Genomic DNA, 21,556 nt, shown 5'->3' with positions numbered 1-21,556 from the left:
GGGCTTGGTCCCTGCAGTGTGTGTATTCTTCCACCTTTCCCTTGGGAGAGTGTCCTGTGTAGGGAGGGTGGGCTTAGGCAGGCCAGCTGCAGATGTTGGATTGAATCACTTGGGCCAAGTGTGCTGACCTGAGATTCCTGGGGCGTGATTCACACTGACATCCGTTGGGGCTAGGGACACACAGGCTTCTCAAAATCAGGCACCAGGCACCTCTTCCCAGCCCCAGCTCCCAGAGCCTGGGCTGGAGCATTCCTGAGGTGGACAGAGGAGCTGCCTTGTTGGGGACCCTCTCCTGTGGCCAGGTTCATCCGGAGCCCCCTTGTTTATGCCTGGCGCCCCAAACCCTCCCTCTGCCCCAGCCCAACTTGTCTGTGAACAGGGGCTTTCTGGGGGCTTTCCACTCCCCTCCCCCAGCTGCGTTAGAAGGCTGATGGCAGGATGCTTGGCCTGGGTGCTCTGCAGAATGGAGGAATGTTGGCTCTGCCAGCTGCCGCAGGCCTGGCGAAGGCTGGGGGCTGGGCTGGTGAGCCCTGCCATGAGCAGCGGACATACTGCTCTGTGCTTGGAGCACTTGAGCACAGGTGCCTCTCTGGGCTGGTGCTGGAGTCAGGGCCTGTGGGGGGCCTGGTTGTTTCTTTAGCTAATGCCCCAAGCCAATGGTTTGGCCTGAAGAAATTGCTGAGGGCAGAAGCTGACGGCTTCCCTGGGCTGTGAGGAGCCTGTGGATGGCTGAGCCCCACCGCTCTGGGGAAGTGAGCCCCCCACCCCCTGCTGGAGCAGTGAGAGCCACAGGGACCTGGAGAGTGTCTGCAGGCAGAGAGAGATGCTGCCCTGCCGGGCGATCGGGAGGTGGCTGGGGGACTCCTGGGTTCGTCAGCCCAGCAGGACGGCTCCTTGCAGCCTGTGCTGGAAGAGGGCTCGGGGCCTGAGTCACTCTATTGATGGTGCCCAAGGCTCTCAGAAAGCAGATGGCTCAGCTGAGTGCCCAGGTAGGCCCATTCCTCTGCACTGAGCCCTGCTGGCCACCCAAGGGGTGTGGGCTGGGCTGCTACATTGTGCCCAGGAGAGGAGTGGGAGAGTCCAGCTGGGAAAGGCAGGCTCCTTGTCCCCATTTCACAGCGGGGATGGAGGCCCCAAAAGATTCAGAGCCTGTTCCTGGGGGCTCTCAGTGGGGAGGTGCCAGGGGCTGGCAGGGAAATGGGGGCCCCGGGGGCTCACAGTGGGGAGGGTGCCAGGGGCTGGCAGTGGGATGGAGGTCCCGGGGGCTCACAGTGGGGGTCCCTGGCCTCAGCTCTGAGGCTCACAGTCAAAGGAGATCCCAGAGGCTTGCTGCACGGCCTTGGCCACAGGTGCTCGCAGCCGGAGGTTTGAGAGGGGCTCCCACGCTGGCTGGGACTGGAGGGGATTGTGGGAGGTCAGGAGACCGGCTGCTTGCTGTGTCCTAAGTGGGTTCCGTTTGGCTGCAGGATTCCTGAGCACCGGGGACCAGGCAGCCAAGGGGAACTATGGGCTGCTGGATCAGATCCAGGCGCTGCGCTGGATCAGTGAAAATATTGCCTTCTTCGGGGGGGACCCCCTGCGAATCACTGTCTTTGGCTCTGGCATCGGCGCCTCCTGCGTCAGTCTGCTCACTCTCTCCCACCACTCAGAAGGTAAGTGTGGGCACTCCCAGCCAGTGCTGCTGCCAAGCACTCCTTAGCAAAGGGAATGAGAGTCTAGTGGTTACAGCAACAGAGATGCAGGCAAGGCACTAGGGTTCTGTTCCTGGTTCTGTCCCCCTTCTGTCTGCCTTCTCCAGGCCTGCATTTCCCCACTGTAAATGAAGAGTGTAACCCTGGCCCCCCTCCCGGGGGCAAGGAAGGGGAAAGCGGTTAACAGGCTTGCACTGCCTGGGTGGCTGGTGCTAGATGGGCCAAGCGTGGGCTGTCCCCAGGAGAACAAAGGTTGGGGAATGTCCGAGAGCACGTGTGGGGTTGGCCTGGGGCTGTAGGTCTGTAGCTGTTTGGGGTGTGGGATCAGGAACAGAGATGCCAATCCAGACTAGTAGGATGTGGACAGACACTTCTGGGACCTCTACAAGAGGCTCCATCCCGGCCCCCTGATGCAAGGCCATGGAAATATAACTGGAAACAGAATTACCCTTGAAAATATCACTACAGCTCCCTGGACCCCTGATAATATGCCAGGGCTGAAGGGCGCCTTCAGCGGATCAGCCCTGGGAATCCCTGGCCCAGGCAGTGTTAAATGACACTGAACCTGACCCGCCAATCCAGCCCCTCCCTGCAGTGGGCTCTGATGACTAATTACTCTATGGTTCCAAAGCAGAAATGAGTCAGAATGGGCTGTGGGAGCAGCAGCTGCAGACTGTTCTGTCGCTTCCTCCCATTCCCCAGACAGGAGCTGTGGTAAATGGGTTACCCCTGAGAGGACGTGTCAGCACCTGAGAGTAAAATACATTGTCGAGATGTCATTATCCACAAGCCCTGCAGCATGAGCCCAGGAAATTCACAGGTCAGGGGAAGTTTAACAGCACTCCAGACATGGTAAGGGCTTGAAATGCAGAGCTAGGGCCCCCAAGTCACCTTAACTCTGCCCTGTCACAGACTTTCCCAGCCCCACCCTGCAGACACTCCTGATGGGTCCACACTGCATCTGGGAGAGCCTCCCAGGCCAGGTCCACAGACCTGTGCCAATGGGGCTCACAAGAGGGCTCTACAGAGAGCTGTGTAGATGATGCTTTGATGTTCCAGCTTGGGCTGGAGCCGAAGGGGAGTTAGGGAGCTTGAGAGCTCCAGCCCAAGGTGCTAGCATGATCCCTGCTACCGCGAGTCTATGGAGCCAGGCTGGGAAGCTCGCTCCCAGTTGGAGGGTTGACACCCTCGTTAACAAACCGACAGAAACAACAAATGGCAAGCGATTTGCCTGCTTCATAGATCACAGAACCGCCTTAGACTCAGCTGGCACCTAGAATGGAACCTTAAACTTGCTGCAAAATGGAACAGTTAGGAAAACATGAACTCATTAAATCCGCATACCAATCCATTAGGTGCAAATAAAAACTAACATGCAAATGCAGGAAGGCCTCCAAGCCAGAATGGGGGTAAAACCTCAGCCCAAACCTCTGCAAAATCGACACCAGTGACCTGGTGTGACCCTTTTTGGGGGGTACCTGAGCTGTCTGGGGTGAATTACTCCCACCTGCTTACTCACCGGCCACCAGCTGCTGCCAACACAGGCGTTGTGCTCGAGCTCCGTGGCCTCTGCCGGCTGGCAATTTGCACACCCCACTTTGTGACACTCGAATGCCCAGTCCCTTATCTTCTGAACACCCACAATGCATGCCGATCCGCTGCTTCAGTGGAGACAGTGCAGCCCTGTTCACTGGTTTCACCTCAGTTCCACAGTCTCCTCAGCCCAAGGCACTTGGACAGGTTCATAGTCAAACCAAACTGAAGTTTATTGGACAGAGCTTGAGATAAAGAGTCAAGTAAAAGAATGTGGAACCATAAGGTTATAGTTAGGAGAAAAACACAAAATGCAATCCAGAGCCTGTACTTCGTAACAAGTGCCTTTCCTGCCTAATCAGAGATTTCTCACCCACTGGTTAGTTCTTGCAGCACTTCTCCAGCTGGCAGAGTCACTCCTTTGTAATGGTGCACCATTTGGGCCATTTCTTCTCCTCTCAGACAGTCTCTAGCTACTCTTCCTTATCTCAGGGAGAATCGTTTGTCTTTGTAAATCTGCAGCCTGCATCCAGTCTAGCCAGTAAACGCAGGCTTTCTTCACAGATGCTGAATGGGTCAGCTCGCTGCCTCCCCCTCCTCAGGTGAGAGCTTTCAGTCCCAGCACCCTGGGAACACAATCTCCTACACATTGCACAGCGCTGAAATTGTTCCTGTACAAACACCTCGCAATAACCAGGCCAATCAGTGAGTTCTTAGCTTTGGGCAGAGAGCACACAGCCCCCCCGGAGAGCTATTCTGAAGTTGGTCGAATACAGGGGTGTGATCTACCTGCCTGGGCATGGCTGGCTGTATTACACCAGGGACTCCCACTAATCAGCTCCCTGCTGATGATCTGGTCGTACTGTCACCCACACAAGGGTGTCTATAAAGGACAGTATACTGCCTAGAAAGCCCCTGCAGCACTCGCGCTCTGCAGGGCCCCTGGAAACAACAGAGATCAGGTGATTTTCAGAAGAGCCCCAAACGGTCACATTCCATTACAGAAACATGGACGTTGAATACAGCCTAAATCACACTGGCCCAGGCCACTTCTTAATGCTGCAGAGCATTTCCCATGGCCAGGGAGACCTTACAAGGAACAGCTCTAGGGGAGTGTGCATATGCTGAGGAACGTAACAGGTGAGGCATGGGGCTCTATGCAGGTACCTGGGGTGTGGGGCATAGGGTGTGTGTATATAGGGGGGGCAGGCAGGAGAGACATAGGAGTGTGTGCATGTACCTGAGAAATGGGGGGGGGGCTGAGGCATAGGGGGTGCAGGTACCTGGGGAGGGTTAGAGGTATATATGGGGATGTGCAGTATCTGGGTGTGAGGATGGGGAACGGGTGCGTGGGAGTACCAGTGTTTGGGCATGTATATGCAGGAGTAGGATATAGGGGTGCGTGTAGGTATCTGAAGGGGCGGGCATATGGTGGGGGAGGGGTACAAGATGCATGGGGGTATCTGAGCTGGGATATGGTGGAAGTGGGCTATAGGGTTGCATGCAGGTATCTGTGTGGGAGCTGGGGTGAGGTACAGGGGTACATGCAGGTATCTGTGTGGAGCAGGGACATGTCCGAGGGGGGTACAGGGGTGTGTGCGGGTGGAGTGCAGGGGTACAAGGGGTATCTGTGTGGTGTTGGAGTACAGGGGTGCATGCAGGTATCCATGTGAGGGCGGGGATGTGGGTGGGGTACAGGAGTGAGTGTGGGTATCTGTGTGGGGGCAGGGATATGGTGGGGAGGGGTACAGGGGTGTGTGTGAGTATCTGTGTGGGGGTGGGGATATGGTGGGGAGGGGTACAGGGGTGGGATCCAGGGGTGAGTGTGGGGGCGGGGATATGGTGGGGAGAGGTACAGGGGTGCGTGCGGGTATCTGTGTGGGGGTGGGGTCCAGGGGTGAGTGTGGGGGCGGGGATATGGTGGGGAGGGGTACAGGGGTGCGTGCAGGTATCTGTGTGGGGGTGGGGTACAGGAGTGAGTGTGGGGGTGGGAATATGGTGGGGAGGGGTACAGGGGTGCATGCGGGTATCCGGGTGAGGGCGGGGGTGGGGTGGCTATCTGTGTGGGGCAGGGACATGTTGGAGTGGGGTACAGGGCTGTGTGTGGGCATGTGCCAGTGGCTCTCTGAGGTGCGTCGCTGGCTCTCTCCAGAGGGACTACGGCCCCAGTGTGGGGGTGCGTGTTCTGATGGGGGTGTGAAGCGGCCGTGCTGTCGATGAGGTGCCCTGCGCGTGTTCGTGCGCTGCCTGTTTGAGACTCGGTGCTGTCTCCAAAGTTGCGCTCGCTTCCTCGGCAACGTCCTCCTGGCTGCTCTTCCCAGGCCTCCTATCACCCCAGCTTTAGCCTAAGTGAGCCCCAAATGGCAGGTGCCAGCATCTAGTGCCCTGGGGCTCGTGCAGCTCCCTCTGGGCGGGTGCTCAGATGTGCCTTGCTGGGCTCCATTGAGCCCTGCAGCAGAAGCAAGGGTGTGTGAGATGGGGGTGAAGGTGGATGAGAGGGCAGTGCCAGCCAGCCCTCGGGAGGGGCAGGAGCAGGCCTGCACACATGGCTACAGGTGAAGGGTAGATTCTCAAAGAACTGGGTACTGAGCTCTTTTAATGGTCGGGCTCCAGTCGCGGGTGCTCAGTGCCACCCAGTGGATTTGGCTCCCCAGGCATTGGGGTCCCACCATGAGGATCTGATGGTGGAGGAAGCTCAGCAGCTCTCTGCCTCTGATGGACTCTAGACAGATGGGTCCTTCTAGAATAATGGGCCATGGGATCCGTTTAGCATAAGGAAAGAAAGGATCAGAGAGACAGGGCACAAAGCCATCGGAGACATCTTGCCACGTTGTGCCCTCTCCTCCCAGTAGGAGCGGTGCTTGCCCTTGCTCTACGCAGCCCCCTGGGATCTACAGGAGAGACGTTCATGAGCACGCAGTGTGGGGATTCGGAGAGCCAGGCTGGCCCCTAGAACCAGCACTGCCAAAGGGTGGCCCTTTAGCACTGGATGTGCGGGAGGTTTGTCAGCCCAGCTGCAGCCAAGGCAGGAAAGCCCCTGGCTCACCCAGTCAGTTTCACGATGCGTTAGCAGGGTCAGATTCCTTCATGCCTGGGAGGAGATGCCACTTGGGTGCAGGGGGCCGTAGTGCCCAGCTGGGCTCTTGCTGATGGCCATGCACTGCGCAGGCCCTAGGTAATCTCCATCTCAGAGGCAAGAGAGAGTGTCACTGTCTCTGCAGCTGGGAGCCAGGCTCGTGTCTCCAGAGAGGTGTTTCCTTTTGTATCCTGGAGCAGGGTGAAAAGGAGGGTGACAGACCTCTCTGAGGAGGGAGGGTCTGGCTGAGTAAGTTGGGAAGGTGGGTTCCTACCCAGTGGGTGGAGGGGGACAAGGATGGATGTGGAGGGTGTTCAATTGTGCAGCTCAGATGGGGTGGTGAGAGGCTGCTGGCTCAGGCATCTTCCTTCATGTGTTGGCAGCTCTGTGAGCTCTCCGTGCATTCAGGGCAGGGGACCCAGCCTCTGCCCAGGGACTAGTGACCAGGCTTTGAAGCCCCCTGTTGAAAGGGCTCCATTTGGTGGGATATGGTTGTGGCCCTGGTGAAACGAGGTGGCTTCAGGCTCTGGTGGCTGGCTTCCCAAAGGATGCATATGGTGGTGCTGTGGACTCTGCCCCTCCCAGCCGCGCACCGTTCTGCACAAGCTGGGGTGGAAGAGGTTTATCTCAGAACATGAAGGCCCTTTTCCCGTCCAGCCTGCATGCAATGCTGGTACTGTGGCTGAACTGTGCCCTGTCCAGCAGCTGCCTGGCTGTGTGTCTCACTCCCCTCCTTAGAGACATGAGCTGTTAGGTCACCTGGAGGCAGGTGTGCCTAGGGCACGGCTGCCAAGTTTGCTGGCCTCAGGTCCATTGTTGTTCAGGAAATTTGCAGGTCCACCAAGTGAAGTTCTCTGCAGACTTTCTCGAAGCTCTGCTGCTGGAGCAGCCCTGCATTCCTGCTGTGAGCTTGTCCAAAGGGCCCTGGGTTCAAAATGAGGTGAAGGCCAGAGCCTGCATGCGTCCTGCTGCCCCGGCACAGTCCCCATGTGGGACATGGCACCTCCCAGGGCACCTCCTGCTATGGCTGTCATGTCTGGGAAGCGCTCCTCTTTGGGACGTGCCTTGGTTTCCTCTGATAACCTCTCTTCTCGAGAGGTGTGTGCGCTGCGCCCCTCACTGTACAGGTGAGCGCTGCCTCCTGGCCTCTGTCCCTAGGGCTGGACCCGGCTTTCTCCCTCTGCTGGGCCAGTTCTTTCCTTGTGCAGCCGTCCTCAAGAACGGGCTCTAACTGGGCGCGTACCTCTGGAAAGATGATGGCAGCCAGCGGCCTGGCTCTGCTCAGCCCTGCTCCGCGAGGCTGCAGATGGACGTTATTTCTTATGGCACCTGAAGCAGTTACTAGCCAAAAGCCTTGTCTGCACGAGGCCAGACGGTGGGGTTAGCGCCTTCGCTCGGGCACCGTGACTCCTAGCGTGGGCAAGGTAGCTGCAGTGTCCCTATGGGTGAGTTGGTTGGGGAAAACCCTAGGCTCCCCTGCTGGAGCTGCCACATGGACGAGCTACTTCTTCCTCCTCCGGATGCCAGCAGGGTGTGTTTGAGTGGGGGTGGGGCTTCCATCCTGGGTGTCGTGTATTCCCAGAAGTGTGTGCGTGCACACAACTGTCTCTGCATGTGTGCAACATGTGTGAAGGTGCAGGTTTGTGGAGAGCAGGGGTTCTCAACCAGGGGTACATGTACGCAGAGCTCTGCCAGGGGTGCATCAGCTCATCTAGAGATTTGCCTGTTTGTACAACAGGCAACATAAAAAGCAGTAGCGAAGTCAGTACAAACTAAAATTTCATACAAACAGTGACTAGTTTGTACTGCTCTATATACTGTACACTGAAAAATAAGTAAGATTTATATTCCAATTGATGTATTTTATAATTATATGGTAAAAATGAGAAATTCAGCAATCTTTTGGTAATACTGTGCTGTGACACCTTTGTATTCTTAGGTCTGATTTTATAAGCAAGTCGTTTTTAAGTGAGGTGAAACTTGGGGTACGCAAGCCAGATCCGACTCCTGAAAGGGGCCCAGCAGTCTGGGAAGGTTGAGAGCCACTGGGGTAGAGAGTGGGTGTGTGCCTCCCTGCAGGAGTCTGCGTGCATGCTATTGGACATATAGTCGGGTGTCAGTGTGTATATATTGGTGAAAATCTTCTTGTAGGAGCAGGTGTGTGTTCCTAGTGCATGTGCACACGCCTGCAGGAGCAGGTGTATGTAATGTGTGTGCAGGATATGGATCTCTCTGGAGCTGGTGAATGCCAGTGGGAGGGGGAATGGTTTTCTCTGCACCTCAGGAGGGCGAGGAGCCTGTGCGTGAGTGCACGTGCATGTGTGCGCGCACACACTCAGCAGCGTGCCGGCTGGCTCTCTCCGTTGCAGGAATGCTGCAGAGGCAGGCTGGTGACGGGCGGGGGTTGCGCTCTTTGCAGAGATCATTTCTGGCTGGGCAGACCCACCGCTGCACAGCCGCCGGTTTTTTTCCTAGCCAAACAGTTACACCTGCTTGGGATGCTGATTCTCTGCTCGTCTGCCCAGATGGTGCCCAGCCAGCGCCTCCCCATTCATTCCCCTGGGCTTCCCAGAGCCTGCGCATGCCCAGTGTGCCAGCAGCGGCCGCAGTGCTGGGGGAGGGGAGTTGTTTACCTGGAGAAAGATGGCAGGGGGCTGCCTCGTTCATTGGCTGTGGGGCCCTGGACGGCAGCCGCCAGCTCTCTGCCCCGGACATGGCGTTCTGCCTGCGCCTGCTCCTGGCCCTGCCACACGGCAATCCACTGGAGCAGTGGGTCGGGGGCCCCAGGAGGGATGGAAACCGCAGCAGCGGCTGGGGTTACTGAAGGTCGTTTGCTTTGCTTGGTAATCAGACTGAAAGCCCAGCATGGAAGAGGGGAGAGAGCCCCGAAGGGGAAGCGACTGCCTGAGATGCCGCAGAGCAGGGCCCCGCGCCTAGCCCTGCCTTTCCTCTCCTCCTGCAGGAGCCCCGCCTGCCCCAGGATTCCTGGGCTTGGAGCGGGCAGCCCCGGGCTCTGAGGGGACAGTCTACACTGGAGTAAAAGGCAGGCGGCTTGGGCACGGCTGTGACCCAGGGTCCTGGGGCTAAACATTGCAGTGTAGACGATTGGGCTCGGGCTGGAGCCTGGGCTCTGGGACCCTCCCCCCTCGTGGTCATGTGGTCAGGCCATCACCCACACAGGAGGGTGTCCCATACCTCCCTCTGACGGGGACCCAAGGCCTCTGTTCTTAGCTATGGCAGCCGTTGCGGGGCCGGGGTATGTGGGTGCAGTGCCCAGTACCGTGTCAGAGGTGTCCCGAGGAACCGTGCTGGCCCTGGAGCTCTGGCGCTCCTGCTGCCATTGTTCTTTGTATTTGTGATCAGGGCCCCCTTGGGCTGGGCACTGCACTAACAATAACCCTGCCCCAGAGACTCTGGGGCAAGACATGACAGGAGGGTGGGGGCAGAGGAGGGGCCACATGGGGATGGGCTTCAGAGCTGCAAAGATCAGGTAGGTGCAGGCTTCCTAGGTTTTACTTTAATCGGATAAGTGATCAAGAGCTGTTAATGAATCACTAATTAGTGCATCCTCTCCCAGCACTGTGAAAGGCAGAGGCGGAGGGACATGCGCTGTACCAGGCTGCCCTGGGGAAAGCACCCCCCAATGTAATACATTCAAATCAAAGTGGATTCCTTGCCAGGAAACAAACCACCAGCACTGTCTTTACCCAGCAGACACTCATTAACAAGCAGGAGGGTAATTGCTGCTGCATAGATTTTAAAACCGCTCCCAACCCCGTCTGGCAGCCAGAACCTTAAAGCTGCTGCAAACAAGAGTGGCTGAGAAAATAGACAGCGGCTATCCCAGGCAGCCATGCACACAGAGGAGTAAAACACCCTGTCCTCTGCACTGTACACATCAGTCAGGGACCTGAGAGTCCCCCTGGAATGATGCCCCAGCCTGGGAGCCCCCCCCTCGCCCCCCCGCTCTAAGATAAAGAGCCTGCAGTCTGCTGATGTGGTGATGCCATCACCCACCCGAGGGTTACACCTCCTGGAAACTCCCTGTGACACATGGGCTCAGCACGGCCCCTGGACACAGCCTGAGAGTTCAGAAGTAGGGTCTGCCCATACTACAGGGACACAACCACCGTACTGCAAGCGTGCCACTGAAGTGTAGATGCTTCCTACAGCGCCGGGGGGAGGGGGGGTGTCTGTCAGTGTAGGTAACCCACCTCCAGGTGATGGAAAACCCCTTCCGTCAACCTAGCCGCGTCTCCACAGGGGGGCTAGGTCGCCCTAACCACGGCGCTCAGCACCAGAGCTAGGTTGGTATCGTTTTCAAAGTACAGCCCAAGCCTTAGTGTTTAGAGTGCAGCAGCTCGCCAGGGCCCGGCCAATGCACTATGGCTCCCAAGATGGATGGGCATGGGAAGGGGCTAGCAGGCACTGCCCACACGCTGTTGGGATGGTTTCATTTTGTCTTCAACAATGTAAATTCTCCTCTCCTACCGCTCCCTGGGCTCCACCCCTTCTCCAGCCCCAGCCCCTGATGCCCTCCTGCCAAGGAAAGGCACAGTTACTGCTGAGATGTAGTGACAGTGACCGTCCGCGCATCTCGAGAAACCCCAACCCCCTTGTTCTTACCAAGGCAGTAATTGAACATATCCTAAATCAGACATCCCTGGTCCTCCAAATACAATCTCCTAGGGGCCTCAAGCTGGCTTTACAAGGGGAAGCTCTGTGGACCTCTAAGCTATAAAGAAACCATGAGTTTGAGCCAGCTCTCCAGAGAAGTACGGCTGAAAACATTCAATAGCACAAGCCCACTGCTTTAGCTTTATGGGAGTGAACAGCCAGTAATGCTGACTGGCACAGTCCCCTGGCAACCCACGAACCAACCTCCTGTGTGCCCAGGGGCTCCAGCACCGACAGCCACTGAGTACCGGGTAGTTCCCCTGCAAAGAAACCCTCTGTGTGCCCAGGGGCTCCAGCACCAACAGCCACTGAGCACCAGGGTGGTTCCCCTGCCCATTGATGAACAGAAAACAGGATTCAACTTCTGATGCCAATTCATCTGAAGCAGTAAACAGTCCCTGCCCTGCAAAGCACTAGAGGGTCAGAAGCTCAACCAGATCAATCCCCGTGCCCACATGTGTCATTGCTCCCCACATGCCAGTACATGTGTTTGTCACGCAAAGCAAATCCCAGAAGTGATGGTTCCGGCCCCCTGCCCAGAGCAATTGCACACCTAGGCCCCTCCTAACTCTGCGCGTGGACCCTGAAAGCCAGCTGCTCACTTTCCCTGGTTCTTGTGCCCTGGCCACATAGCACGAGTGGGGGAAAGCCCAGCCCTATTCCATTGGGATGTGGTTAGGAGTCCTGGGAAACAGTCCCTTGCTCTGAGGCTCTGGACACCCTCATCTCCATTTATTCAGACTTTTCTTTCTGTAATTTAAAATACCCAAAATAATTCCAACAAAACCTATTCCTGTTTGCCACCGGGAAGCTCCCGCCATTGGCAGTGTCTGCTGAGCTGGGCACTAGCCCAGCCTGCCCTGCTGAGTGAGTTCTCACCGTCCAGGCTCTTGGGACCTGTTGAGATCTGCTCCCACAATGTAAATTGCTGTGCCAGAACGCTGCGTGTGCTTGTGAGCCTTGGGGAGGACGGCAAAATACGCTGGGCTGCGCACTGTCTGAGTTCCCATTCAGCTAATGGTAGGCCACAGCGATTATGGTTCATTAATGTGGCTGAGGGTGGGGAGGGGCTTGGTGCATAGGGGAGGGGAGCCATCTCTGGTCTCAGACCCACCTCTGTTCGCCCAAGGGACATTTAGACTATTTTTCTTGTAAATTTGGTCTCCTTGTGTGGGGGGGCTGCAGCCCAAGTGTGACTGCAGCCCGGGCAGCGTGCTAACACGGCTAAACAGAGCAGCGAGGGCGCAGGTGCTACAGACCTGGGATTGCAGTGTAGCCACCCCCCCCGGGGTTGGAGACTGCACCCCGCTCAGTGCAGGGGGGCGCATAGCAGGAACGGAGACATTGGTCACTTTCCATATAAGGCAGCTCAGTATCCTTGGGGCGGGGTTGCCCTGTGCACTGGCCGAATAGTGGGGCATTTCAAACCAGGAGGGAGCACGTCAGAAAACACATTAAAATCCTCAGCGTTAGCAAGGAAAGTGTTTCCACAGCCAGGAGGGAGTTGCAGCAACAGGTGAATCTCTGCCCCGGCAAGAACGCAGGAAGGCAAGAGAGAACCTGGTTTGGCTAAAAGGCAAAGCAGGAAATCCAGCCCCGACGGGGCCAAGAGGAAGGAACATAAACGATGGCAGAGGAATGGTGGAAATTAGGAGGCTAAGGGCTTGTCTGCACACAAAAGTGCCTACGCGGCATCTGTCCAGTGTAAGCAGTACAGCCACTCGCCGTGTCCTGGGGTCGCTGTTCCTGGGTGGGCAGGGGATGAGCTGCCTATGGCACGTTCGCTATCTGGCTAACTGATCCACCCTGAGAGCGTGCTGGTAGAAGTATGTTGTTAAAAAGTCACTCCCCATCACCATTATATTAGCACAAAAATCTGTGTGTAGGCGGTAGGGGGTTGTGAAGCACAAAGAGAAAAACAAATCTATTCTCTGAGCTCATCACAATCAGGAGCCTGCAAGAGACTCAGTGGGGCTGCTGGAGCAGCAGAGAACACGATGGAGATTGGGGGTTGCGTGGGTGAGGACAGTCACAGTCACTTTACACATACCCTTGCTTCTGGATGGGTGTCATGGACCTGGTACCCTCCAGCGTCCAGCCTCAGCCAGAGCTCAGCCTGGCTGGGGCTGGGAAGCAGCTTCCTCCAGAACTGGCTACAGAAGGGCTTCTGCACTGCAGCTAGGGAACAAGTGTCCGGGGATCCCAAGCCCTTGCCCCCTTCCCTTTGTGCCCAATGGAGGGCGTGCTGGCTAGGTCCTAGCTAGGCGGGGGCAGGCCTGCTATGGAAAAGGTCAAGACCAGCAGCTGCTGGTAGTGTCAGAGTTGGGAGCCTGGGCAAGCGGGGCCCTGGGCAAATCCCATGTGGGAATCCCGGTGTCCAAAGCACCCCCGCCTCCCCCGTAGTCCAACCAGCCCTGCTCCCTCCTGCTGCTCCCAGTAGGAACCCCCGGCAGAGAAGCTGGGCTGGGATGGTTCCCTGGTGCCACACAGAAGGTTTGCTGGCCCAGGGAAATGAATGGTATTTGGCAGGATGGGTGTCAGGAAGCTGCCATGTTACCTTAATCCTGTAGCCCTGGTGCTGCTGGCAGGTGCCAGGACAAAGCTGGGTTGGCACCGCTGGCTGCACTTGTACAGGCCTCTGCACTCGGGACCAGCTAGATCTCCTTTGGGCCAGGCCCCCCAGGGGCTGAGCTCTCCGCTCCCCCAGGGCTTTTGTGGCTTGAGCAGGCTGGGGAGCAGAGAGCCCCAGGGTGTGCACGCCAAGCCCTGTCTTGCCCCATCTCAGCCCCCGCAGGCTCCATTTCCTGGGAGCTCTTTGTATTCTGAGCACAAGTTCCATTGATGCGGAGCTGGAGTCTGGCCATGCATTCCTCTGCCTGGGCCAGGGCCTTTGTGGCCCTGCTTTCTAGGGCAAGAGTCCACTCCCTCCTGTGTTCCCTCCAGCAGAAAGGCCTCCTTTGTGCCCTGCGAGGCCTGCACTGGCAGAGAGCTGGGCCCAGCTGGGCAGGAAGTATGGCTTGGGGGGCGGGGGAGAGTGGTGGTACCCAGAGGGAGCAGCTGAATGGGACACGCAGGGTTAAGCTGCCCTCGCACAGGCTTAGCTCTGCCAGCTACCAGCACTCGGAAGGGTGGTGCCAGGGCAGAAGAGCTGGGACAGCTGCAGCTGGAGGGATTCTGTGGTGCCATCACCAGCTCTCTTCAAGGCTGCTGGACTTCAGCAGGGCAGGAGCATCACCCACTTCCGGGGCATAGCTGCTCTGTTTTCTGCTTTGCCTGTAGGCTCCATGGGGCCAGGCCCCAGTTGTGTAGCACTGAGTATGCTGCTGCTCCAGGTCGCAGGCATGGTCCCACTCTACCTTGCGTACCTGCAACTCCGTACTCCGGCTGCTTTGAAGGAAATGCTAACGAACGCAGGCTGAGACAGTGTAGACGTGTGTCTGTGCCCAGCCCCCTAGGGAGCTGTCCCCTGCTGCGGCTTGTCTGGCTGTGCTACAGGGGAATTGGTCAGGTGGTCTGGACAAATTGGAGAAATGGCCTGAGGTAAACAGGATGAAGTTTAACAAAGACAAATGCAAAGTGCTCCACTTAGGAAGGAAAAATCAGTTTCACACATACAAAATGGGAAGAGACTGTCTAGGAAGGAGTACGGCAGAAAGGGATCTAGGGGTTATAGTGGACCACAAGCTAAATATGAGTCAACAGTGTGATGCTGTTGCAAAAAAAGCAAACATGATTCTGGGATGTATTAACAGGTGTGTTGTGAGCAAGACACGAGAAGTCATTTTTCTGCTCTACTCTGCCCTGGTTAGGCCTCAACTGGAGTATTGTGTCCAGTTCTGGGCACCGCATTTCAACAAAGATGTGGAGAAATTGGAGAGGGTCCAGAGAAGAGCAACAAGAATGATTAAAGGTCTTGAGAACATGACCTATGAAGGAAGGCTGAAAGAATTGGGTTTGTTTAGTTTGGAAAAGAGAAGACAGAGGGGACATGATAGCAGTTTTCAGGTATCTAAAAGGGTGTCATAAGGAGGAGGGAGAAAACTTGTTCACCTTAGCCTCTAAGGATAGAACAAGAAGCAATGGGCTTAAACTGCAGCAAGGGAGGTCTAGGTTGGACATTAGGAAAAAGTTCCTAACTGTCAGGGTGGTTAAATACTGGAATAAATTGCCTAGGGAGGTTGTGGAATCTCCATCTCTGGAGATATTTAAGAGCAGGTTAGATAAATGTCTATCAGGGATGGTCTAGACAGTATTTGGTCCTGCCATGAGGGCAGGGGACTGGACTCGATGACCTCTCGAGGTCCCTTCCAGTCCTAGAATCTATGAATCTATGAAACCTATGAATCTAGGTGCACGTTTCCCCTCTGCAGTGAGTTACTCTCTTAGCTGCTTGTACAAACTCAGCCTGTTGCAGAGGAGATGCTGCCTGTGTTTTACAGCACCTAGCGCAGTGGGCCTGGACCAAAATCACTGGCAGCGCTGTAATTATCTCAGGCACAGGGGGCGGACAGACCAATCCCATGATTTAGACTTCTGAGAAGTTCCTGTGATTGTTGGGACCTGGGGGACACTGCATTAGATGCAGCCCTTAGGCAAGCTGCCCATGGGGCTTTAGGTGCCCCTAAGTTAGACTCACATCTCACTCTTGCCTGCCTTAAGAGGAGGACAGCAGGAAGAGGCCTGCAGGCAATGTCCCATGCCCCCCAGGGTCCAGTCCTGCATCATCAAGGGCCTCTCCTGAAGCCAGAGCCCCTGCTTCTATCCCCCCATGTGGGATGAGTGTGTGTTTGGGGGCTCCTAGACAGAGGAGCTGGTTCACCCCTTCTGTGCTGTGCCTAGAGTGCTCCTGCCAAGACCTGCCATTCATGCTCCTCTTTGCCTGCAGGTCTCTTCCAAAGAGCCATCATCCAGAGTGGCTCTGCTCTCTCCAGCTGGGCAGTCAACTACCAGCCTGTGAAGTATACCAGCCTGCTGGCCGACAAGGTAGGCTGCAACGTGCTGGACACTGTGGACATGGTGGATTGTCTGCGACAGAAGAGTGCCAAGGAGCTGGTAGAGCAAGATATCCAGCCAGCCCGCTACCACGTGGCCTTTGGGCCTGTCATCGATGGAGATGTCATCCCGGACGACCCTGAGATCCTGATGGAGCAGGGCGAGTTCCTGAACTACGACATCATGCTGGGGGTGAACCAGGGTGAGGGGCTGAAGTTCGTGGAGGGCGTGGTGGATCCCGAGGATGGTGTCTCGGGCAGTGACTTTGACTACTCCGTCTCCAACTTTGTGGATAACCTATATGGCTACCCAGAGGGGAAGGACACCTTGCGGGAGACCATCAAGTTCATGTACACAGACTGGGCGGACAGGGACAACCCCGAGACACGTCGCAAAACCCTGGTGGCCCTGTTCACTGACCACCAGTGGGTGGAGCCGTCAGTGGTGACGGCTGACCTGCATGCCCGCTACGGCTCCCCAACCTACTTCTACGCCTTCTACCACCACTGCCAGAGCCTCATGAAACCCGCATGGTCTGATGCGGCCCATGGAGACGAGGTGCCTTACGTCTTCGGGATCCCCATGATTGGCCCCACTGACCTCTTCCCTTGCAATTTCTCCAAGAACGACGTCATGCTTAGCGCCGTGGTGATGACCTACTGGACCAACTTCGCCAAGACTGGGTGAGGGATGCTCTGCCCTCCCTGGGCCTGTGTGTGTGGGTCTGTCCACCTCCCTGTGTGTGTCTGCACGCATGTGTGTGTGCATGCTCCTCCCTCTGTGTGCACACTTCCGTGTGTGTGTGTGCCAGCCTCCCTGTGTGTGTGCACCCGACCCCCTGTGTGTGTGCATGCTCCTCCCTCTGTGTGCACACCTCCCTGTGTGTGTGTCTGTCCACCTCCCTGTGTGTGTGCACCCGCCTCCCTGTGTGTGTGTGCATGTTCCTCCCTCTGTGTGCACACCTCCCTGTGTGTGTGTGTGTGTGCCAGCCTCCCTGTGTGTGTGTGCATGCACCTCACTGTGTGTGTCTGCACACATGTGTGTGTGCATGCTCTTCCCTCTGTGTGCACCCCTGTGTGTGTGTGTGTGTGTGTGCCAGCCTCCCTGTGTGTGTGCACCCGCCTCCCTGTGTGTGTGCATGCGCGTCGCCGTGTGTGTCTGCACACGTGTGTGCATGCTTCCCTGTGTGTGTGGGTTCACCCACCTCCCTGTGTGCACTCATGTGCGTGTGCATGCTCCTCCCGCTGTGTGCACACCTCGCTGTGTGTGTGTGTGTGTGTGTGCGCCAGCCTCCCTGTGTGTGTGTGCACCCGCCTCCCTGTGTGTGTGCATGCGCCTTGCTGTGTGTGTCTGCACACGTGTGTGTGCACGCTTCCCTGTGTGTGTGTGTGTGTGTGTGTGTGCATGTGCTTCACTGTGTGTGTTTGCATGCATGTGTGTGTGCATGCACCTCCCTCTGTGGGTGCACACCTCCCTGTGTGTGTGTGTGTGTGCGCGCCAGCCTCCCTGTGTGTGTGCACATACGCTTCCCTGTGTATGTCTGCACGCATGTGTGTGTGCATGCTCCTCCCTCTGTGTGTGCACACCTCCCTGTGTGTGTGTATGTGTGCACCCGCCTCCCTGTGTGTGTGTGCATGCGCCTCGCTGTGTGTGTCTGCACACGTGTGTGTGAATGCCTCCCTCTGTGTGTGTTTGTGTGCATGTGCCTCCCTGTGTGTGTGTCGACGTGCACCTCCCGTGTGTGTGTGCATGTGCCTTACTGGAGTTTGTATTAGTGTGGTGGGAAAGTGTGTCTGCACACCTTCCCTGTGTGTGTGTGTGTGTGTTTGCACAGTCACACTCTGGGGTGCAATCCAGACTAATAAGGGTTGTGTCACCATCTGCCCCATAACCTGGGGATCTCACTATGCTTTGCTGTTACAACTCCCTCTCACGACCAGTCACCAGCATGCAGGGCACACCCTGAGTGGTTGTGTGTAGCTGGAGCACTCATCCCACCAGCCACACTCTGCCTGTCACAGCCTTGGCTGCTACCTGCGGGGTGACCCTGACACATGGCCAGTCCTGAATTTTCCCCCAAAACGTGTCTTCTGCGCCGTCCAGTTCTTTCCCGGGCAGCTTAGATATTAGAGATCCATTGCCCCTGTAAGGGGTCCGTGCACAACGGTTTGCTACTTTAATTGGCGTTCAGTGTCAACACAGCACTGGATTAGGTCTGCTTAAAAACACAAACCTGTTTGTTTAACTACCGAGAGCTAGATCTGAAGAAAGAAGACAGGTGTAAGGCAGTACCATGAGAAATGGTTACGAGAGAAATAAAGCTAAAACACTTCCCAGTAACTAAGACTTAATGAGCTAGACATGGTTCAAGGTCAAATCCCTACCACATGCTCCCATCAACAGGGCTGACTAAATGTTCGTCTCAGTCCCTGCCAGAGTCCAAAGCCTGGTTCCTGTGCCCTCCTAGGGCAGGCCCGTTTTCAAATGGAGGTGCGGGCCCCTCTGGAAACTTAGCCATAGTGTGGGGACCCCCAAAGATCTGCAGCCCACAGGTTGAAAACCACTGTCTTAGGTGAGAGAGCAACTCCCTGGGGTGTTTTAGCCCCTCACTTTTATCGTCCAGTTCCCCTTAAAATGTGTTTTCCTGAGGGGTTCCCCTGGGAAAGTTCCTTCCCACCGTGAGGATGGAGACCTGGAGTCTGGTGGTGAAAGAGGTTCCGTGCTGTTTGCTAAATCACAAATCCATCTGTTCCTGTCCCCCCATGTTGCCAAAGAATGGTCACGTGACTGGTAATGGCCAATCAACTTTGACACCTGGCAAGAGGTGTCAGCTTGTCCTTTGTCTTTGAGAAACAGGCTTACCCCCTCCCCAGACTTGTCTGGTAAACACATTTCAGGCGTAATTTCATCTTATGTTCCTAACTGTACATAGAAAGTTGCTTCACACACGTCACCATGGTATTACTCACCAGTGAGTTACTAGTTCTCAAATGATACCTCGTAAGGCATATTTTGTATGAAGATTATTACAGTGGTGTAGGGTGTGACTGCAGGGGTGCGTCCGGTCTCGCACCTCCCTGTGTATGTGTGCACACCTTTCCAGAGGAAGGGGGTATGTGCTCCCTCCCTGTGTGCATGTGTGCACTCCCTTTGTGTGTGTGTGTGTGTGCCCCCCTCCCCGCACGTGTGTGTGTGTCTGTGTGTGTGTGCACACGCCCTCCCACCCCGCACGTGTGTGTGCCCTCCCTCCCTGCACATGTGTGTGTGCACGCATGCCCTCCCTCCTAACACGTGTGTGTGTGCGCGCGCCGTCCCTCCCCGCATATGTGTGTGTGTGCATGCGCCCTCCCTCCCCACACGTGTGTGTGTGCATGTACATGCGCCCTCCCTCCCCGCACGTGTGTGTGTGTGCGCGCGTGCCCTCCTTCCCCGCACTTGTGTATGTGTGTGCGCGCGCACCCTCCCCACGTGTGCGCACCCTCTCTCTGGGGCACACTCTGGGGTCGGGAGTCTGGCAATCAGGGGAGGATCCTGCCCTGACTGTGACTCCTCCAGGGGTCAGGGCATCACTGCGGAGCCGCCTACACAGGCAGGGCCGTGGAGGGGCGGAATTTCTTGAGGCACTGGGAGGATGCTGGGAAATCCCCCAAGCAGAGATGTGGATGCCATTCGCAGGGGGTTGCTACACTGCGTTGGGTTAGCGTAGCTGCTTCCCTGCTTGGTTCCGTTGGCCGGCTCAGCGCTGGCTGGAGCAGCCTGGTGCGCAGCTGGGTCAGGCACCTACCTTGCCATCTGGAGGGCCGAGTCCAATGGAGATTTCACAAGAGGGGGTGGGGGTGGGGGTGAGTTTAGCTTAAGCCTGCGTTACAGTCTCTGTGCAGGAGCCCCTCACTGCAGCCAGGTGCCCGGCTCTGACAATAGGGGAAGCATGAGACCCGAGGTGAGAATCAAGGAGCATTGGCAGAGCTGGGCCAGCCGGGGGCTGTGGGTCGGGGTTGATGAGCCCCAGCAGGGGCCATTCTGCACTCTGCGGGGCTCTAAGGTGCTGGTAGAGCCTCTCCCGATGGGCTGGGCCCTGTCTGCGTGTGGCTCCCGCAGAGCTCTGTGCAGCACCCTGTCTCTGCGTGTTTCTCCAGTGCCACATGGACGGTTTCCGTTGTGTTTCCCAGGGACCCCAACAAGCCTGTCCCCCAGGACACCAAGTTCATTCACACCAAGGCCAACCGCTTTGAGGAAGTGGCGTGGTCCAAGTACAACCCTCGCGACCAGCTGTACCTGCACATCGGCCTGAAGCCAAGGGTACGAGACCACTACCGAGCCACCAAGGTGGCCTTCTGGAAGCACCTGGTGCCCCACCTGTACAACCTGCACGACATGTTCCACTATACCTCGACCACCACCAAAGTGCCGCCGCCAGACGCCACCCAGAACTCGCACATCACCCGCCGGCCCAACGGCAAAATCTGGACTACCAAGCGCCCGGCCATCTCCCCGGCTTACAACAGCGAGAACCCCAAGGAGAAGTGGAGCCCGGAGCAGGAGGCCGGCACGCTGCTGATCGAGAACCCCCGGGACTACTCCACCGAGCTGAGCGTCACCATCGCTGTGGGGGCCTCCCTGCTCTTCCTCAACGTGCTGGCCTTCGCTGCGCTCTACTACCGCAAGGACAAGCGCCGGCAGGACACACACCGCCAGCCCAGCCCCCAGCGCAGCGCCCCCAACGACATCGGCCACACGCCTGAGGAGGAGATCCCCTCCCTGCAGATGAACCAGGCCCACCACGAATGCGAGTCAGGGCAGGCACACGATGCCCTGCGGCTCACCTCCCTGCCCGACTACACACTGACTCTGCGCCGCTCCCCAGACGACATCCCTCTGATGACCCCCAACACCATCACCATGATCCCCAACTCCCTGGTGGGCCTACAGACCCTGCACCCCTACAACACCTTTGCAGCAGGGTTCAACAGTACGGGGCTCCCGCACTCACACTCCACCACCAGGGTATAGCTCCAGGGGCTGTGCCCACCCATGCCCGCACACAGGGGACACTGGCTGGGGCTGCGGGAGCTGACGGATGCAGATTGGGCAGCACACACAGACAGACCCACCTGGCAGGGTGGAGCAGAGCCCCAGGGCCGGAAGGACCCCTGGTGCGGGACAGGTGGGCTGCTCGCCCCTCTGGCTCGCTCTTCTGCTTTTATTTTGTAAAGTGCTTTGACTCTCCATGTGCTGAGAGGGCTGACGCCGGGGCAGCAGGGCCCAGCCAGAGCAGTGCAGGAGAATGGACAGCAGAGCAGGTGCAGAGAGCGTCACCCAGCCCTGCACGCTGCATCCCTCTGGAAACCCCCGTGCAGGACAATGAGAAGGACCTGCCTGGGGAGGAGGTGATGGCGTGCCTGCCCCCTGGCCTGGACATGGCACTAGAGGACTCTGCGCCACTGGGGAGGTGGTGCCTCCTGGAGCCCTCTTTCCTATCCCCCAAGTACATTGGGGACTGGCTAGGAGCAGTCCTTGGCATTCTCTTTCCATTGGACCTGTTGGGTTGATTGAAATTTGCCATTCAAAGTGCCATGGAAAAGGCTCC

The 21,556-nt window shown here is 57.1% G+C and overlaps 1 protein-coding gene across 2 annotated transcripts in view; it reads left to right on the top strand.

The window, feature by feature from the left end:
- Positions 1–21,547, top strand: part of NLGN3 (neuroligin 3) — an 84,470-nt gene extending 62,923 nt beyond the window's left edge. For both annotated transcript variants that reach the window (XM_026652961.2, XM_024207358.2), the window contains 3 exons: positions 1,467–1,652; positions 15,863–16,652; positions 20,139–21,547. In XM_026652961.2, coding sequence (XP_026508746.1) covers positions 1,467–1,652; positions 15,863–16,652; positions 20,139–20,979 — 1,817 coding nt within the window. In that variant the 3' untranslated portion in view covers positions 20,980–21,547. The remainder of the gene's footprint in view (positions 1–1,466; positions 1,653–15,862; positions 16,653–20,138) is intronic.
- The last annotated feature ends 9 nt before the right edge of the window (positions 21,548–21,556 follow it).

This window comes from Terrapene carolina, unplaced genomic scaffold (assembly GCF_002925995.2).
Source record: "Terrapene carolina triunguis isolate 2854851 unplaced genomic scaffold, T_m_triunguis-2.0 Scaffold131, whole genome shotgun sequence".
Classification (NCBI taxonomy): domain Eukaryota; kingdom Metazoa; phylum Chordata; order Testudines; family Emydidae; genus Terrapene; species Terrapene triunguis.
This window is presented reverse-complemented; position numbering and strand designations above follow the sequence as displayed.